The 18,834-nt window shown below is 54.9% G+C and overlaps 1 protein-coding gene across 1 annotated transcript in view; it reads left to right on the plus strand.

Annotated features, from left to right (window-relative positions):
* MYO7A (myosin VIIA) overlaps positions 1 to 18,834 on the plus strand; it is an 87,321-nt gene that overhangs the window by 64,723 nt on the left and 3,764 nt on the right. The window contains exons 35-51 of the mRNA XM_039848328.1: positions 499 to 669; positions 1,854 to 1,971; positions 2,714 to 2,840; positions 4,006 to 4,175; positions 5,114 to 5,304; positions 5,996 to 6,120; positions 6,740 to 6,897; positions 7,895 to 8,048; positions 9,254 to 9,409; positions 9,958 to 10,063; positions 11,082 to 11,195; positions 12,291 to 12,378; positions 12,546 to 12,652; positions 15,402 to 15,587; positions 16,012 to 16,128; positions 17,257 to 17,340; positions 18,224 to 18,343. Of these exons, the coding sequence (XP_039704262.1) occupies positions 499 to 669; positions 1,854 to 1,971; positions 2,714 to 2,840; positions 4,006 to 4,175; positions 5,114 to 5,304; positions 5,996 to 6,120; positions 6,740 to 6,897; positions 7,895 to 8,048; positions 9,254 to 9,409; positions 9,958 to 10,063; positions 11,082 to 11,195; positions 12,291 to 12,378; positions 12,546 to 12,652; positions 15,402 to 15,587; positions 16,012 to 16,128; positions 17,257 to 17,340; positions 18,224 to 18,343 (2,292 nt within the window). The remainder of the gene's footprint in view (positions 1 to 498; positions 670 to 1,853; positions 1,972 to 2,713; positions 2,841 to 4,005; positions 4,176 to 5,113; positions 5,305 to 5,995; positions 6,121 to 6,739; positions 6,898 to 7,894; positions 8,049 to 9,253; positions 9,410 to 9,957; positions 10,064 to 11,081; positions 11,196 to 12,290; positions 12,379 to 12,545; positions 12,653 to 15,401; positions 15,588 to 16,011; positions 16,129 to 17,256; positions 17,341 to 18,223; positions 18,344 to 18,834) is intronic.

Here is an 18,834-nt window from a genome sequence, read left to right on the forward strand (position 1 = left end):
GAGAAGGGGCAAATGCCCAGTGCCCACCTAACTCTGAAGCTTCTGCATTATAGCCTTTGAGTTGTTCAATACTTTGTCCAGCGTGGGTGTAGGGATGGTGATGGAGAAGGTAACAGTGATACACTTCCCTCACCAATGGGCCGGCTGGTCTCTCTGGATCAGCTCTGATGTCCCTGGTGCTTAAGGGACCCAGGAGAAGGCAAGAGTGTGGTCCTGGCCTTAGGGAGCTCAGGGTTTCACTAAGCAGACAAGAGCTCCTGGTGAATGAGTGAGAGCACAGGCCAGGGTCTGGGAGGTACAGGAGGCAGGGCCCTGGGGGTTTCAGTGGCTGGGAAGGGCTTTCCAGAGGGTGTGTGAATGAGCTCTCTCTACACACACACCCAGCTAGGAAGATGACACACCCCGACCCACCCTAGGAGGAAGACACACACCCACCTAATCTAGGAGGGTGAGATCCCCCCATCCGCCCTAGGAGGATGACACTCCCACCCGCCCTAGGAGGATGACCTGGCTGAGCTGGCCTCCCAGCAGTACTTTGTGGACTATGGCTCCGAGATGATTCTGGAGCGCCTCCTGAACCTCGTGCCCACCTACATCCCTGACCGCGAGATCACAACCCTGAAGACGCTGGAGAAGTGGGCCCAGCTGGCCATCGCTGCCCACAAGAAGGTAGGAGAGCTGGGAGGGGTCTTGAAGGAGGGGCTCTCTGGTGATCTGGGCAATCGAAGGAGTCACAGCTCTCACCTGACATGTCCGTCCATGGGCTGCTGGGGGACAGGGTAGCACCCTTGGTCTTTCCCAGAAGACTTTCTCCACCATGGACATCAGTTCTCTCATGTCTCCATGTCACCAGGGACATCAGTTCTCTTCTGTCATCTGGTCTGGGCTGGGTGCTAGGGACGCAGAGATGGATTGCATCCAGCCCTGCGGCCTCATGAGGGAAGCCATGGTCCAGGAGAACTGGGTGTCCCCCCTCCTGGCCTTGCACAGGCACTTACTAGAGCTACAGCTCAGGAGTGTTGGTGCATGCTGGGGGAGCTTCTAGGAAGGGCACCCTATTTTCTGCCTATAAGAACCCAGCCCAACTTCCTGCCTTGGAGACTTTAGGTATAGGTCCCCTTGACCTCTTTGCTTGTGACCCCAGGCCCATGACCCACCCTGTGTAGCTCCCTTCCAGGCTAAGAAGCTGCCCAAGCAGAGCGGGGGTGGCCTGGTGAGGCTGGAGTGGTAGATCTCCAGACCCTGGTTGTGTAAGAGCAGAATCGTCTTTGCACACAAGCTGCCAGAGGACCTCACAGATCAGCAGTCTCTAACCCCTTACCACACAGCTTCTCCCCACCCAGCTCTTTGCCTTCTCTAGTGAGCTGCCCACAAGCCTCCACCCCTCCCTGAAGGCTCTCTGCACCCCCTCTACATCTAGGCCTGGCTCACCCCTAAGGCCCTCGCCTTCCCTCCAGAAGAGATGTGAGTTCTCCCTTTTCACCCCTCCGTCGCTATCCTTGGCAATCTCTCCATCACACTTGGTCAGCTGCTAAAGCCCATCCCTTCCTTGAACCTGCACTGGCTAGAATTGTGGGCTTTTCAGTCACTCTGCTGAGTTGGGAGCTCCCTGTTGTATGTGGGGGGTGGGCACCCATGCTTCCCAGTAAGTGCTCACTGATGTCGATGGAGTAAGAGAAAGACAAGCGACAGGGTGGCTGGGGGCTGATGGAATGGGATGAGGCACACGATGCACAGGAGGGCACCACAGACCTGGGCCTCCATGCGTCCAAGCCCTGGCCTCGGGGCAGGGACATTTGATTTCCAGATGAGAGTGTATAATGTCTTTTTGTTCCCTGTCTGTCCCCCTCCAGGGGATTTATGCCCAGAGGAGAACTGATTCCCAGAAGGTCAAAGAGGATGTGGTCAATTATGCCCGTTTCAAGTGGCCCTTGCTTTTCTCCAGGTTTTATGAAGCCTACAAATTCTCAGGTACCCCCAGCCCTCCTGCCTCCATGCCCTGCTCCCTCTTTCACTCCATGGCTCCAGCCCACGGCATGGGGAGGAGATGCCCTGAGCCAGTTGCCCCAGTCAGCCAGGCTCCTGCCTGCAGAGCCACTTGGTCTCTCCAGGCCAGGGCGCTGAGTGGGCCTATCTTCCTCAGTCCAGTCAGGGTCTGTGACACATAGTAGGTGCTCAGCAGCACATTGGGTGGAATAACTGAATGAGTATTGAGATCATTAAAACACCTATAGAAGAAGGTAGCCCAGAGTACGGGCTGGGCCGACTCCGTGAAGCTGACAGTGGATGTAGCTGACACAAGCCTGCACGGGTCGTTAGCTCAGCCATCCTCGGGCTGTCATTTGGGGCACCTGCTCGGTGCCATGCCCCGTAACTGGTGCCAGGCTTCATGGAATCACCAAATACCAGGCTTGCGGGGACCTTGGGTCTCCATGAGTCCAAGTCCTCCCTACACTCCGCATCACTGCAGGGCGAGGACTTGTACAAAGACCAGTGGCAGGGCCAGGACTCACGCCCAGTGCCCTGGTTTCAGCACGCTCGTCCCACCACACTCTGGGCTTTTGCTTCCAAGGAGGTTGTGTTCTCTGAGGCTCAGTTTCCCCATCTGTAAAATGGAAATCCATCTACTCCCCACCCTGGCGGTTGTGAGGATGGGAAGGGCTGGGACCTGGGGCCGGGGGCCTCCCTCTCAGTGCCTCGGTCTCTGCCCCAGGCCCCAGCCTCCCCAAGAATGATGTCATTGTGGCCGTCAACTGGACAGGGGTCTACTTCGTGGATGAGCAAGAGCAGGTGCTTCTGGAGCTGTCCTTCCCCGAGATCATGGCCGTGTCTAGCAGTAGGTTAGTCCCAGCCCTTGCACGCCCCACTTTAGTGCAGAGCAGGGAGTTGTCAAAGCTGCACAAAGACCATGGAGGGGGCGGGACTCAAGCGTTGGGGCCCTGACTCAAGCGTTGGGGCCCTGTCTGAAGTGAGGGGCAGATGGAGGTACAGAAGGGGAAGGAGAGGACTCCCGGAGCCTTCCTGTCTGTCACGGGGCCTTTGAGGGGAGTCTCCGCCTCACAGAGGACGTCGCCGAGGTGCAGAGGCACGCAGTGGCCTGTCCTGGTCGCGTGTAACTGAGCAGTTCGTGTGGCACTGTGCAGACCCCTCGGGCCCCTCCCTCCCAACGGGGATGGAGGAGGGTCTCTACAGTGCATTAGTGTTGTTCCAAGATGGGCGAGAGTAGTTAGGACAGTCAGGGGCAGTCGGGTGTGTATGGAAGGAACCTGGCCTGGGTTCAGGAGCCTGGGTGGACTCATTTCCATGTCCTCATCCCTAAAATGAGGTCTTAGTACTTTCCTTAGTAACATGGTGAAGAATGCACACAACACTCGGTGGGAGAGTTCTTTGCACACTGCAAAGTACAATGCACATGGGAACGAGGTTGGGGGTGGGTTCCTGGAACATGCTGGCATTCACAGCAGGGCCTTCCCCATCTGGGGCTGTGTCTGATGTGGGCCAGCGCTGGGCCATGATCCCCTCCGAGCAGGCAAGTGCTAGGCGCAAGGGATGCAGTGGTGACAAGATAGTCCTTATCCTGTTGAAGCCTATGTTGAGAAGGAAGATGGATATTGAACAGGCCATGTGACAGCAGGACCCATGTGATAAGGGCTGTGGGAAGGCAGGGAAGGCTTCCTGGAGGAAGGGGTATCTAAACTGAGACCTAAAGGGTAAGTAAGAATTAGACAGCAAAGGGAAAGTGGTCTGGGCCACTGCCGGCCTCCCTCTGACCATGTGTGACTTTGGCCAGGCCATGTCTGACAGGTTGAGCTGAGCTAAGTCTCACCCTGGCTGGGCCAGCCTCTCTCTGGCCAAGCCACGTCCGACTAAGCTGGCCTTGGTCTCCTTCAGGGAGTGCCGTGTCTTGCTCTCGCTGGGCTGCTCTGACTTGGGCTGTGCTGCACGTCACTCGGGCTGGGCAGGACTGACCCCGGCTGGGCCCTGTTCTCCATGTTGGTCCTGCAGGGGAGCCAAACTGACAGCCCCCAGCTTCACGCTGGCCACCATCAAAGGGGATGAGTACACCTTCACCTCCAGCAATGCCGAGGATATCCGTGACCTAGTGGTCACCTTTCTGGAGGGGCTCCGAAAGAGGTCCAAGTATGTGGTGGCCTTGCAGGACAACCCCAACCCTGGTGAGTGGCTCCTGGCATGGGCTCCCGGTACTGGGGGTCAGGGGTATCAGTCAGATCACACACCTTAGCCTTGGCCTGGCATTCAAGCTGCTAGTGCCTGTTACTCATCCTTCCCCAGACGCCCTTGGTTCCAGCTGGACCAAATACCTAAACTCTGTGCCTGCCTTCTCTGCTCTGTGGGCAATCTTTTCTCTTTTCTTTTCTCCATATTTAATACTTCCTTCATCTTCAATACTTATCATCTGTCACCTTAGTCAGGTGAGATCAGGGGTTCCTCCTGTGTTCTCCGAATACCCACCATCTTCAAATGATGACAGCAATTACGGCTCCCTTCTGGGCCCTGGGCAGAGAGGAAATAGACCTTGTCCCTGCCCTCAGTGGAGAGAGGGGGCGGGAACAGACGGCGACAGTGCCTGCGACAGCACAGTGACCAGGGAAACCCAGAGGCTGTGGGAGCCCGGAGGACACAGGCTCCACGCAGCCTGGGGTTCAGGGAGGAATGTGCGTGAGGGCGCGAGGCAGAGAGGAGAGCGGGACTGAGCACAGAGGCTGGGGAAAGCGGGTGTGTCTGAGAACTGCACAGCCTGGTTTGGCTGGAATGGGTGAGGCGAGGGAGAAGGGGAAAGAAGTGAGGTCAGGAGGTCAGGAAGGCCAGCCCACAACAGGCCTTCCGAGCATGTCAAGGAGAATGGGCTTTATCCTTAGGGCAATGGGGAGCCACAGAAGGCTTTTTGAGCAGACGAGTGGCCCATTGTGATGGCCATGTCTGTGTGGAGGGCAAGGTGGAGGCAGGGTGACCAGTGAGCAGACATGAGTAGGACAGGGCGTCAGTTATTCAGTGGGGAGGAACAGCTTATAGGTCATCAACCTCAATGAAGATGTGCCAACCCAGCCTCTCTCTCTGCCCCCATGTGGTCCCGTTCACCTCTGCCTCCCAGCGGGCGAGGAGTCAGGCTTCCTCAGCTTTGCCAAGGGAGACCTCATCATCCTGGACCATGACACAGGCGAGCAGGTCATGAACTCGGGCTGGGCCTGTGGCATCAATGAGCGGACCAAGCAGCGTGGGGACTTCCCCACTGACTGTGTGTATGTCATGCCCACTGTCACCATGCCACCGCGGGAGATTGTGGTATGTGGCCTGGAGGTGGCAGATGCATGGGACGCTCCCCTGGACACTTCTTTGTCTTCTTCCCATTTCTATAAAATGGAGTGAGGGATCACAATAGGTTCCTGGTCTGCAGCTTCTGTGAAGACGATCTGGGGGTCTTATGGGACCACAAACTTAAAGTTAGGGCAACTATCAAACCTATATGAGATGGAGAGGGGCCTAAAACTGCATTAGATGAGGAAGTGCTTGGGGGGGGATGGGAGGAGAGAGGGGCAGGGGCATCGGCTTGCTCTGTCTGAAAGGACGATGAGAGCAGAGAGCTGGGAAGAGAGGCCCTGGTGCTCCTGCAGCCCCCTCGGGTGCAACACTGAGGCTCAGAGTTCAGTTTTCCAGGCAGCTCCTGAGCCAGGCTCTGTTCACCGGGCAGTTCTCACACTGTGTCCCCTGCCTTGTCTTGGCTTTCTGACTGACCCAACCTGGTTCAGACACAGAGCACCAAGGGAAGGGTTCTGAGCCCAGCACGATGGAGGTAGCAATAACTTCAGAAATCAAAAAGGGCAAAGGGACTCCCAGGGTCAGAATAGGGCACAGGGTGCACCCCCACAGCCACAGTCTCCCCAGCCCTAGTCCAGAAGGCTCCAGGCTCTACCCCATTGATTCCATGAGCCCCCAGTTGAGAGCTAACCTCAGCCTCCTGTCCCTCGGTCTCTAGGCCCTGGTCACCATGACCCCCGACCAGAGGCAGGATGTCATCCGGCTCTTGCAGCTGCGAACGCCGGAGCCCGAGGTGCGCGCCAAGCCTTACACGCTGGAGGAATTTTCCTACGACTACTTCAGGTGACAGGGAAAGGGGAGAGGGGGCCCCGGGATGGCCAGCTGCAGGCTTCTGCGACTCTGGTCAGCGAGGTGGGGTTGTTTTGTGATGCCCTCACCTATGAGGTCAGAGGGAGCCAAAGGGCACTTTTTGTCCATTGAGATGACCCTTCTCTTCATTTAAGAGATTGTGACTGCAGTCTTAGGTGGCATCTTAGGCACACACAATTCTCAGTCCTGGTGGGGAGGCGGGCACAAAACCAGGCAGCTGTGTTTCTGTGTGCCCAGTATTGTGTTGGGACTGCTGGGGACAGAGGGGAGGCTTTCTGGAGGAGGTGGCATCTGAGTTGAGCTATGCAGAGGGTGACTTGGGGTGGAGGAGTGCTGCAGGCAGGACATGCCAAGGCAGGAGCACAGAGGAACGTGAGTGAGGAGGCCGGGGAGGAGGCAGCAGTGGCTGGGGCACAGCATCTTCATATTTCTGTTTTCCAGCTGAGAAATTAAGACCCAGAAAGGGCTTGTGACTTACCCCAGGTCCACAGGGCGAAGCAGGGCCCCGTTCTCGGCCTCCAGGCACAGGGCTGGATGGGGACGAAGTCTCACAACCTGGGCATCAATGCTAACTGTCCCTTTGTGGTGTCAGGCCCCCGCCCAAGCACACACTGAGCCGTGTGATGGTGTCCAAGGCCCGAGGCAAGGACCGGCTGTGGAGCCACACACGGGAACCGCTCAAGCAGGCACTGCTCAAGAAAATCCTGGGCAGCGAGGAGCTCTCGCAGGAGGCCTGCATGGCCTTCATCGATATCCGAACCCATGAGGATAGGTGACACAGCGGGTCGGGGAAGAGGCCACGGGGAGGGGACTTCAGGGTAGGATGGTGTCAGAACCTTGCCTTTAGAGTTTTCATCTCGATACCTACTTCCTTCTGAGGGCCCAGCTGGGTTTTGGGGAGACGTGGAGGGAGGGATGCTGATGGACTGGCTCCATCCACGTGCCTGATATCTTACACTGTATAAGTGGTCACCTTACCCATTATCTCCTCTGACCCTGTCATTTGGTTGACAGATGTGTACTATGCCATGAGCTGAACCAGGTGTGGAGACACGGAGGTGACCAGACTTCGTCTCTGGCCTCATAGTGCTTATATTTAAGAGGGGAGACATGCTGACTGGGGTCAGTGCTCTGATAGGGCCAGCAGCACAGAGACCTGACTCGGCCTTGGAGGAGGGCTTCCTGGAGGAAGGGGTATCCAGGCTGAGACCTGAAAACTAGGCCTTAGGCAGCCAAGGAGGAGGAGAGTGGGGGAGTTCCAGACGGAGGGAGCAGCATGCACAAAGCCCCTGAGGCAAAACCGAGCAGGGCTGTTTTGAGGGCACAAGATAACTCAGCCCGCTGGAGGGCAGATTCAAGAAGGGAACCCAAAGACATGGGCTGACTCATGTAGGGTCCCCGAGTCCTGTTAAGAAGCTTGAGTTGTGTCCCAAGGCCATGGGGAACCACTGGGATGGTGTCAAAGGATGGCACAGTCAGATTAGTAGTGATTTGGACAGTGCATCCTGGTTGCTGTGGAGACTTTGGATAGGGGGTTGGGAGCCTGAGGAGGCAGCTAGAGGATTGAGGAGAGAAGGTGGGTGGTGGGCATGGAGAGAAGGGTGGGCAGATCATGCCTATTTCCTGAGTGAGAGGCCTGAACCCAGGGCCACACGATCAGGAGGCAGGCCCTGTGGGAGAGGTAGCCTCCTGCCTCCCAGGCCAGCGGTCCCCCTCAGCCATGAGCCCTTCCTTGACGGCTCCCCACCCATGCTCAAGTACATGGGCGACTACCCATCCAAGAGGACGCGCTCCGTCAGCGAGCTCACTGACCAGATCTTTGAGGGCGCCCTGAAGGCTGAACCCCTCAAGGACGAGGTGTATGTGCAGATCCTGAAGCAGCTGACTGACAACCACATCAGGTGAGCCTGGAGTCATGGGCAGGTGAGGGGTAGCCCCCCACCCCCACCCCCACTGCTCCCAGCTGAAGGGAATCTTAAAGGTCATGCACCCTTTGTGATGGGGAGCTCCCTCCCTCCCAAAGCAGCACTGGCTCTGCCTGGCCGCGGTCCTCTCTCACTCAGGCCTCTCACGTCTTAGCTCTGTCTCAGGAGGGTCAAGAACCAAGAGGTGGTGGCTATGCCTTCTGAGTCTGTCCTCCAAGTTTAACAGACCCAGCTCCTTCTAATTTCCTGTCACTCCCTGCCTGGGCCTCCTGTGGACCTCCGCCTCCCCCACCCCAGACTACACCAGCTGCCTGCAGGTTCAGCTCTTGAGCAAATGTCTCATCCCTGGCCTGTGCTGGGCTGGCTGTCATTTGGAAGCTCTGGCTGAAATCTCATGGCCTAAAGGTGTTGGGCCCCAGAAGGTGTCACTTTCTCCTCCCTGTTGGGCAGACCATGGCAGGAGTGAGAAGTCAGGCTTGAGCTAGTCTCAGAGCCCGAGAGATGCCCCACCATCTTCCCTTAGGCCTAGACTCCCAACTCCCTCCCGGGCCTTGGCACTTTCTACATCTCTTACTCAAATCCACCATCGAGCCATACATCAGATCTTTTCACACTGACAAACCTTTGTACATGCTGCGCCCACAGCCAGGAATACCTTTCATCTCCTTTGCATATCAGAATTTGTCTCATCCTTCAAACCCCAAATGCCACCTCCTTCTAAAAGCCTTCCAAGCTTCCCTCCTGTCTGTCCCAACGAGCTCCCAGTGGTGCCTGAGGGAGCCCAGGGGCTGGTCAAATTCAGCGCTACTCAAGGAATAGATGAGCTGAAGAGCTTCTGCCAGAATATAAGTCACATACTGCTTCTTTCAAAAGAAAGTCTTGCTAAGAAAAAAAATCTTAGCTGAACCAAACAAAGTGCTTGGCGACATAGCTGATTTTCGTTCTGGCATGAGCATGTCATCTCTATGTGGCTGGCAACGACACAGCCATGTGGCCCTGCACAGGTTGGCTGACCAGCAGTAATGGTCAGAAAAGTGGGCCCATGTTGGTCCTCAGACACGGGTGGGGATCAGGGCATGTGCTATACCATGTGCTACCATGGTGAGGAACCGAGGGGTGTGTGGCCACTGGGGGTGCTCAGACCCTTGTACCCTTGCTGGACACCACACCTCCTCCTGCAGGTATAGCGAGGAACGGGGCTGGGAGCTGCTCTGGCTGTGCACAGGCCTCTTCCCGCCCAGCAACATCCTCCTGCCCCACGTACAGCGTTTCCTGCAGTCCCGCAAGCACTGCCCACTCGCCATCGACTGCCTGCAGCGGCTCCAGAAAGCCCTAAGGTGCGGACACCTGCATGGGGCAGAGGCAGCGGGCACAGAGCTTGGTGGGGGCAGGCACTGGGATGGGCTCCTGGCCACATGAGCTTGTGGGACAAGTCCCTTGGGGATAAGGGCAAGACCGCACAGCAGTCAGGGCCCATCCCTGGGATACCACAGCTGCCAGCTAAACAAAGGTTGCAGTGCTCACTGCCCATTCGGGACACAGTTTCAGAGTCTGGCTGCTTAGAAGGGCTTGGCTCACACCTTCGAGTCTGCTGGGGAGGCAGACACCTGACTGAACTTTGCACTCCACGAAGCTCACTTGCATCCTTTGCTTCGTTTGGTCCCCTCCACAGCCCTATGTGGTGGGTGCTGGTATTCCATTGTACAGAAGAGCAACTGGAGGCTCTCAGAAGTTAAGTGACTGTCGCCTGGTAGGAAGTGATGGACAGGGAATAGAAGTGGGTCTGTCTCTGAAAGTTCCCTCTGTTCCTTGCTACCCCTGGCCCCACGAACCCACAGGTTCCTGACTTTGTCCGTCTCTCCTTTCCCCACCCCATGGTTTTTAGAAATGGGTCCCGGAAGTATCCCCCACACCTGGTGGAGGTGGAGGCCATCCAGCACAAAACTACCCAGATTTTCCACAAGGTCTACTTTCCTGACGACACTGACGAGGTGAGGGCTGCTGGCTTCTTGGTCTGTGGATGCCCCTGAATGACCAGACTCCCTCGGGGACACAGGGAGCAGACCTGATGCTTCTCTCTTGCCATTCCCACACTTGCCTCCATCCTCCTGCCCACGGTGGAGTCAGGGTTCAGTCAAGAGGCCACAGACTCCCCGGGTCAGGAGCCCCTGGCTTCCTGGTCCAACCTCCAGCCTCCTTGAGCAGCCTGAGGTCATGTCTCCCTCTCTCTGAGGAGCCCTTCCTTAGGGAGAAGCGCTTCTTCCCTCTGAGCCGAGCTCTACGCCTGTGCCGCCTCCCTGATGCCAGCTCTGTTCCTGGGCATAGGCCCGCCTGCCCCCTGCCCCCGGCCTCCCCTACTACCTTGAGCCCACATTCTTACAGACCCCTTCCTATCTCATTCAGATAAACGAGCCCAACATCAAAACTTTTAGCTCGAAAAGCAGTTTTAAAACTTGTCTAGAGACAAGACTCAGAAATGCCACGATAGGATTCCTGTCACAAAGACAGAAAAACTTGCTAAGATCCTTTCCTGTCCCCCCCAGTGGAAGGCTCCATAGAGCAGGTCCCCCCACTCCCCACGGCCCTCAGTTGCATTTCTCCCTCCACCCGAACTTCCCCAGACTCTCCGATTCCTCCCACCCCAGTCTGGGCTGCTTCCCCTCTATCTTTTCTCCTCCCCTTTTCTGGAATTTGCTTTCCTCTTCCTCCAGTCTCTCTCCTTCCAATCACCGGTGCTGTCTGTGCTTCCCTGGCCTCTGCCATCACTCATGCTTGTACGGCCAGGGCCGAGTCCTGTTTGGAGGGCTGGGCAGGACACAATCTGGAAAGACCCAGACAGGAGTTGCCTTTTCCTTTTCTTAAACACTGTGCCCAGTTCTGGACCCACAGGGCGCCCCCTGGGGGGCGGGGATGTCTTGCACGGGAGGGGACTCAGTCTAGTTGGAGTCACAGCCAGAGGGTCTCAAGAGGCCCTGCCAGAGCCAAGTGATGACCCCGCCAACCCCCCAGGCCTTCGAGGTGGAGTCCAGCACTAAGGCCAAGGACTTCTGCCAGAACATTGCCGCTCGGTTGCTCCTCAAGTCCTCCGAGGGATTCAGCCTCTTTGTCAAAATTGCAGACAAGGTGGGTGGTGGTCGTTGCCTTCTATCCGCCTGCTGTTGGTCTGTCTGGGCAGAAATTTGCTGAGTCATGGCAGCTCATGGGGGGCAGCAGTGGGGAGGAGTGAGATGGAAGGAGGGGGAGGAGGAGAGAGAGGAGAGAAGGGGGAGGGGCACTCCTGCACGCAGCATCCGCGTGTGCCCATCTCCTTCTTATATCCCTGCAATGGCCCCCTCATGTGTCACGGCTGCCCCCAAATCTCTCTTCTGAGGCACTGCACAGCATGCTCAGACTCTCGGGAGCCATGTGGTACTCTATGTTCTGGGTGCTCCAGGCTCCTCACCCTGCCCTGACACTTTCCATATTTGATCTGGTCCCTCAGCTGGCGTGCCGAGGCCAATTAACCCTCAAAATAACTCTCGAAGAGTGATCATCCCCACCTAATAGAACACAAAACTCATGCTTAGAAGGGTTAGGGAACTTATCTAAGGTCGCCCGGCAGGGACTCAGCTCTAGGTGGGTGTGACTCCAGAGGGCAGGCCGCTGCCACCATCCCACATAGTCCTCCCCCACTTCTCTGTCCATGGGAATCGAAGGCCCAATGTGAAAGCCACTGCCCACGTGGGGCTTTCCTGACCCGCTCAGGCAGACCGGATGCCCGCTTCTGCTGCTCACTCCCAGTTCCCTGTGTGTCCATGTCTGCCTCCTCACTTCATGGCTGTCCCTGTGCCGGACACTGGGGACCCAGAGGTAGTCTCAGTGAGGTCCTTGACCGGGGTCGCTGAGAGCCTGCAGGAGGAGCAGGACATAGATGCCAGACGATATCTAAGGCAGGGGAAGGGCCTCGTTCTCGGCCATGGGCTCTAGTGTGCCACTCACTGGGTTTTAACTGAAGGACTGAATGGAATGATTGTCACTCTAGGCAGATTGTATTCTAGAGACACTCAGTAGGTGCCATTGGTGCAAGGTGGGCTGATATGCGACGCCTCTTCTGCCCTTCTGGTTGCCAGTGGGAGTCTTTATGGAGAAGGAGCCACCAGGAGGGCCTTGGGTGGGAAAGTCAGAAAACTCAGTATTGCTCAAACTAAAATGAGTGGATCAGAATGGCCATGTCCTTAGGTCATCAGCGTCCCTGAGAACGACTTCTTCTTCGACTTCGTTCGACACTTGACAGACTGGATAAAGAAAGCACGGCCGGTCAAGGATGGTAATGTGAGGCTGGGTCCTGGGATCATCTGAGGCCTGGAGCAGGGCGGGTGCTGGCTCAGGGCCACACCGCAAGGCCCACCTGGGTGGTACCCAAGGGGCTGGTGCTGGACATGGGTGCCCCTCTGTACCCAGACCCTCCAGGTGACTGACTGCCCTTTGCCACAGGAATCGTGCCCTCACTCACCTACCAAGTATTCTTTATGAAGAAGCTGTGGACCACCACGGTGCCAGGGAAGGACCCCATGGCCGATTCCATCTTCCACTATTACCAGGTGATATGCCCAGTGCCTCTCTGCTGTTGTTGCCCCCACGCATGGCGACCTTATATGCTGTGACTGTGAAAGCAGAGGCCTGCTGTCCTTGCCAGGGGAGGGGCCACTAACAGCACATCCTTGAAGAGATTTCTCCTGGGACCCTCTAGGGTGGGTGGTGGGGTGGGTGGTGGCGGTGGCCTAACCTCTCAGATCTTCTCAACCTTCTAGCTCAACCTTCTAGCCCCCAGGGGTTTCTTGGGAGTTTCTTCTGAGCTCCCAAATCCCATCTGGTCAGGCCCTTCCCTTGGTGAGGGGCTGTCCTCTGAATTTAAGGTTCTGCTGTTATAGTTGGGTATATCTGAGGCCTCAGATGAATCTGTCAATATTTTCCAGCACAGACATGTGCTTGCAGGAAGCAGGAGGAAGGCTCACATGTTGAGCCTCTATTACGTGTCTGATATTTTTCACTCATTCTTTCCTCTCAACAAACCTCAAGAAGTAGGCGTGTTGTTCCCATTTTACCGAGGGAGAAACTGAGACACAGAGAAATCAAGTGATGTAATATGGATAACAGGGCCAAAGGAACTCGGGTTTGATTCCAGGTCTTTGTGACTGCAGACTCAGTGATCTTTTCTGGGCTAGCTGGTTTACCATTCTGTGGGAGAGACAAGCCAGGATGTGGGGAAGGGCAGGGGAGGTGGGATGGTGGCTGCCATGGTAGAGTGAACCCTGGCCTGGGAGTCAGAAGGGCTGTCCTCATTCAAATCTAGGATCTACCTCTCCCCCATGCCTCTCCCCACCCTCACCCTGTGTTGCCCATTTAGTGAATGGCGAGGTCAACTACCAGTTGACACAAGGAAGAAACCCAAGTCGGCCTTGGTATCTCTCTCTCCCTCACCTCCCACATCCTAAATCATTTGCCTGACTTTATCTCCTGAAGATCTCTCAAATCCATCCACGTCTCCATCACCCCTACCATCCGAATGAAGCCAGTAACCTTTTCTCTGATTTCCCCCTTCTGTTTTTGTCCCCCTTCAATCCATTCTCTACAGGGTGGTCCTCATACTTTCCAGATCCTCTCAGTGGCTTCCTATATCCCTTCCTATTCCCAAATCCTGACTGTGGCCCTACATGGAGGTGCCACTATCTACGTTGCTGCCTTGTCTTGTATCCAGCATCCCTTTGCTCAGTTCACTCCATGTACATTTTTCCAAACTTTCAAGTCTGTCACAGGCTTCAGTGATGTTCTCTCTTCTAGTGATGCTCTTCCCACAGTTCTTTCCCTCTTTACCCACCGAGCTTTCAGATGTGAATTAAATCATTTTTTAAAAAATTCATTTATTTAAATTAGTTTCAAGTATACAGTCCATTGGTTAGACATCTATATAACTCGTAAAACGAGCCCCCCATCTGCTCCCTTCCTTCCCTGGCCCTCCACTTAGCCATCATATTAATGCTAACTGCATTCCCTATGCCGTGCTCCCCATTCCTGTGACCAACTATCAACTACCAATTTGTACTTCTTTAACTCTTCACCGCATTCTCCCAGCCACCCAACCCCGCTGCCCTCTGTCCGTCACCAAATTGTCCACTATATTTGTGAGTCTGTTTTTGATTAGTTTGTTCCTTTTGTTCCTTAGATTCCGCATATAAGAGAAATCATATGCTATTTATCTTTGTCTGACTTATTTCACTTGGCATAATAATCTCTAGGTCCATCCATGTCATTGCAAATTGTAGGATTTCATTTTTTTAATGGCTGAGTAATATTCTGTTGTATATATGAATCATAATTTATCCAATCATCTGTCGATGGGCATTTAGGTTGCTTCCATATCTTGGCTATTGTAAATTGTGATGCCATGAATACTGGGGAGTATAGATCTTTACAAATTATCGTTTTGGTTTTCTTTGGATAAATACCCAGAAGTGCAATTGTTGGGTCAAAAGGTACATCTATTTTTAATTTTTTGAGGAACCTCCATATTGTTTTCCATAGCTGCTGTACCAATTTGTAATCCCACCAACAATGTATGAAGGTTCCCTTTCTCCGCACCCTCACCAACACTTATTGTTTTTTGCAATCATTTTATCTTAAGGAAAGTCTTCCTGTCCCGAAGACTAGATCAGGTTACCTTGATTTATGTCCTCACAGCACTGAGAACAATTCCTTCAAAGACTGGAATTATACATTGATTTGGTGTGATGATAGCTGTTCTTGCCTTGACTATAAGTTCCATGAGAGTAGGGAGGGTACATGTTGTTGCTTAAAGGGCTTGGCTTATAGTAGGTGCTCAATAAAATATTTGTTGGCTTGATGGACTGGTGAATAGGTGAATGGGTGACTCTGTGAATGGATGGCTGGAAGGATGGATGATGAATGAATTTATGGATGGGTGAGTAAATGGATAGGTGGATAGGAGGATGGGTGAGTTGATGGGTGGACAAATGGGGAAATGGATGGGAAATGGATGTGAGTGGATAGACCGATATGGCTGGGTGGTAGACGGATAGATGGTTATGAATAGGGAGATAGGTGGTGGGGAGGTGGGCTGTTTTCAAACTGCAATGTGCTGAATCTGTGTAGACATAATTGCTACTTCCCTATATTGTGCCATCTCCTCTTAAGGAGCAGTGTCAGCTGAGGCTGGAGAAGTGGGTGGGCCTCGATGTGGGGTAAGGCAGTAGACTCTACCTTGGAGTGGGAGGGAAGAAGCCTGCTTCCTCCAGGTCCCTCCCCACCTGTGAACTGCTCTGTCTCTGGCAGGAGTTGCCCAAGTATCTCCGAGGCTACCACAAGTGCACGCGGGAGGAGGTGCTGCAGTTGGGGGCACTGATCTATAGAGTCAAGTTTGAGGAGGACAAGTCTTACTTCCCCAGTATCCCCAAGCTGCTACGGGAGCTGGTGCCCCAGGACCTCATCCGGCAAGTCTCACCTGATGACTGGAAGCGGGTGAGCATGGCAGAGGCAGTGGGAATAGGATCTGCCTGCAGTGGCCCCCTAGGTACCCCAGGGGTCAAGGGGGCAGGTGCTGGCCAGCAGCCCAGGGAAGTGTCTCCTGTGGCCCTGTATTTGATAAGGTCTCTGTCACATTCTCCCTTCCACCTGCTTTTGTCTCCAGTCTTTCAGGCAGAGGATTCCGCTGGCCACTTGTCAGTAATTTGCCCTGTCTTGGTTACCACAGTGACTTGACTTGATACTCTTTGGCCCACTTGCTTGGGGGAGGAAAGGGAGGCCAGGAGTCCATTAGCTGGGATAAAGTGGGGAGCCCCTCATGGCCTCCAGGACCCCTCTCCAAGGCCAATGACAGCTGCTGACAGTGCGGATGGGACAGGAGCGGCAGGGGAGGGGGCCCTAACCCACCCTCCCCCTGCAGTCCATCGTAGCCTACTTCAACAAGCACGCAGGGAAGTCCAAGGAAGAGGCCAAGCTGGCCTTCCTGAAGCTCATCTTCAAGTGGCCCACCTTTGGCTCAGCTTTCTTCGAGGTGAAGGTACGCTGTGGGTAGCTTCTGAGAGAGGAGGAAGGGGGTGAGGAGCGGGGATGAGAAGGCACAGAGACTCCTCCCCAGGACTATGGGAAACAGCGATGGCCTCTGCTGCCGGCCCCCGCAAGGAAATGAGGGAAGCCCCTCAACCTTGTCTCAGCTAAGGATCTCGGCTAAATACTGAGTCCTGGGCTCAGTCCTGGGAAAGAGAAGGGCCAGCAGCTCAGCCTGGCAGATATGTAAACAGGTCAGAATCATGGAGGATAAACTGTGGGGAGCTTCTGTCAAGGCGGCAGAGCCAGCGAGGCCCACCCAGACTGTGAAGGCTGAGGAGGCCTCCTGGAGGAGGCAATATCTGAGATTTCTCGGAAGACCCTGGGGAGAGTTTTCCTGGCAGAGGGCCTAGCATGAGCAAAGACCCAGAAGTGTGAGAGCTCAAGCCTGGGCAGGAAGAGCAAGTGGTTAAGTGTGGACAGGCATAAGGTGTGAGGTGAGCGGATTGTGATGAAAGGCAGGTTGGCAAGCAGGCAAGGGGGCTGGGTTTCCTCCTGCTGGTGGTGGCCAGCCTTGGAGGGTTCTGAACGAGGATAATGGGCAGAAGCCCATTTTGACTGGAGGGTAGAGGGTGGATCTGAGGGGCAAGACCAGAGGCAGAAGAATGGTGAAGAGGCTGCTCTGAGAGGATGAGGGGACAGGTCCGGATGGAGAGGAGAGGACAGCCTTGTTACACACCTAGGGAGGCCTTTAGAGAAGCCTGGCTGTGCAGGAAACAGGTAGATAGCTGGAGGCAGGTGTAAGGTTCGAGGAGGATTTTTAAAGATGAGCGATGTTTGGGCTGAGAGAGAGGAGACAGCAGAGACTCCTAGAGGAGGAGAGAAGGGACGAAACCACTGCTAGAGAGGTGGAAAAGGGGCTCATTTGGGGACCCATTAAGAGATTTTCGGCAGCACCGAGGGCCCAGCATAGGTGGAAACCATGAGATTGTGGCAGGGCTGCCAGCACCACTGCACCCCTGGCACCAAGTAGGTAGCAGGAGAGGTTGACTTAATGCTAGCTGGGGACGTATTCATTCCCGTCCCAAATGCACCCCTGCTCTGGGTCCCCCATCTGATGATTTTTCGCTTTCTTTACTAGCAAACTACGGAGCCAAACTTCCCTGAGATCCTCTTAATTGCTATCAACAAGTATGGGGTCAGCCTCATTGATCCCAGGACCAAGGTGAGCGTTGACAGGAAAGAGCGGGCGGGGGCAGGCTGCTCTGTCTCCACTCCGACAAAAGCCCCTGCCAGCCAACATCTTCACTTCATCTGCCCTCTTGGCCACACATCTTGAGAGGCTGCCTGTGTTTGCTCTGTCTGCTTCCTTACTGCTCTGTCAAAATAGCTTTTCTAGAGTTACTAACAAATACCTTATTACTAAATACAATGAACCCTTTTTAGTACTTAGACTTTCGACATCATTGGACGCTGCCATCCACTTGATCCTTCCAAAATGCTCTCTGCTCGTCTTGGTCAGGATGGCAGGCAGTGCTGGGGTAACTGCTGCTCATATTTATGGGCCAGAGCAGTCCTCACCGAAGGGGCCAAGAAGCACAGTTCTACCATGTGCACAAGAGGGGTACACCTGGACTGTTGGCAACAGGTGCCAATGACCACCATCTTCCGGTTGGCTTCATGTGCCCACTTTTCTCTCTTGGTCATCTTCAGAGACTTCTGTGGGCTGCTTCTTTACCTTGCTCTCCAAGGTTCTATCCTGTCTTCCTGTCTCTTTCCTCAAACTTCCCCTGGACCAGCTCATTGAAACCCATCTCAGTTCCTTCAGGCCTCTTACATTTCCAATCCCAGTGCCACGTGCCCAACAGCCTCTTGGACTTCCCTGGGTATCCTGCAAGCCGGTGCAACCAAGGCATGGAGCGGGAAGGCACCTGCCTGCCACAGCAGCTCCGTGGCAGAGCTGTCCTCTACCTTCTTGTCCCTTCTCTTATCTGAGAGCCGAGGCCTGTCATATGGGTGGTGTCCATGGGCTGGGGCCAAGGGGAGTGAGGCCAGAGAGTGGGCCAGAGAGAAGCTGCTGTGCAGCTTCAGACTTTCTGTTCCTCTAGGACATATTGACCACTCACCCCTTCACCAAGATCTCCAACTGGAGCAGCGGCAACACCTACTTCCACATCACCATTGGGAACCTGGTGCGCGGGAGCAAACTGCTCTGTGAGACGTCACTGGTGAGAGCTCTTCCTTCTGGGCCTGGTGGGCTCCCCTGCTTCACCTACAGCTTCATCCTCTCCCAGCCCTTGGAACAAACATGAGGAGTGGGTTGCTTGGCCTGGATCAGGATCGAGGGTTAGGTTGGGGCCAAGGTCAGGTCAGTTTAAGGCTCAGCTTAGGTCTTGAGGGAGGGGCTTAATCTGGGGCTGAGGAGCAGACCCGTCATTTGGTAACTATTGTTTTAAGTGCCTTCAGTATCTGGGAATTGAGCTTTCAGCCCCTGAGTTCAACAGTAGAACCAGTAGCAATGAGGTCTCCTGGACTGAGCTCAACTTCCAAGGCATAACTCAACTGGTAGAGCCTTTAGAGTCACTCTTAGAGGTAGGCATCCAGGATTTGAAGGACCCAGGAGGTAAGTGGGGTCATAACAGCTTAGAACCTTAGACATGTAGCTGGATGAATCCAACCCTTCAGCTGTGCAGCTGGGGAGACAGAGTCCAAAGTGGGA

The sequence above is a fragment of the Pteropus medius genome, unplaced genomic scaffold, assembly GCF_902729225.1.
Source record: "Pteropus medius unplaced genomic scaffold, Ma_sr-lr_union100, whole genome shotgun sequence".
NCBI classification, from domain to species: domain Eukaryota; kingdom Metazoa; phylum Chordata; class Mammalia; order Chiroptera; family Pteropodidae; genus Pteropus; species Pteropus medius.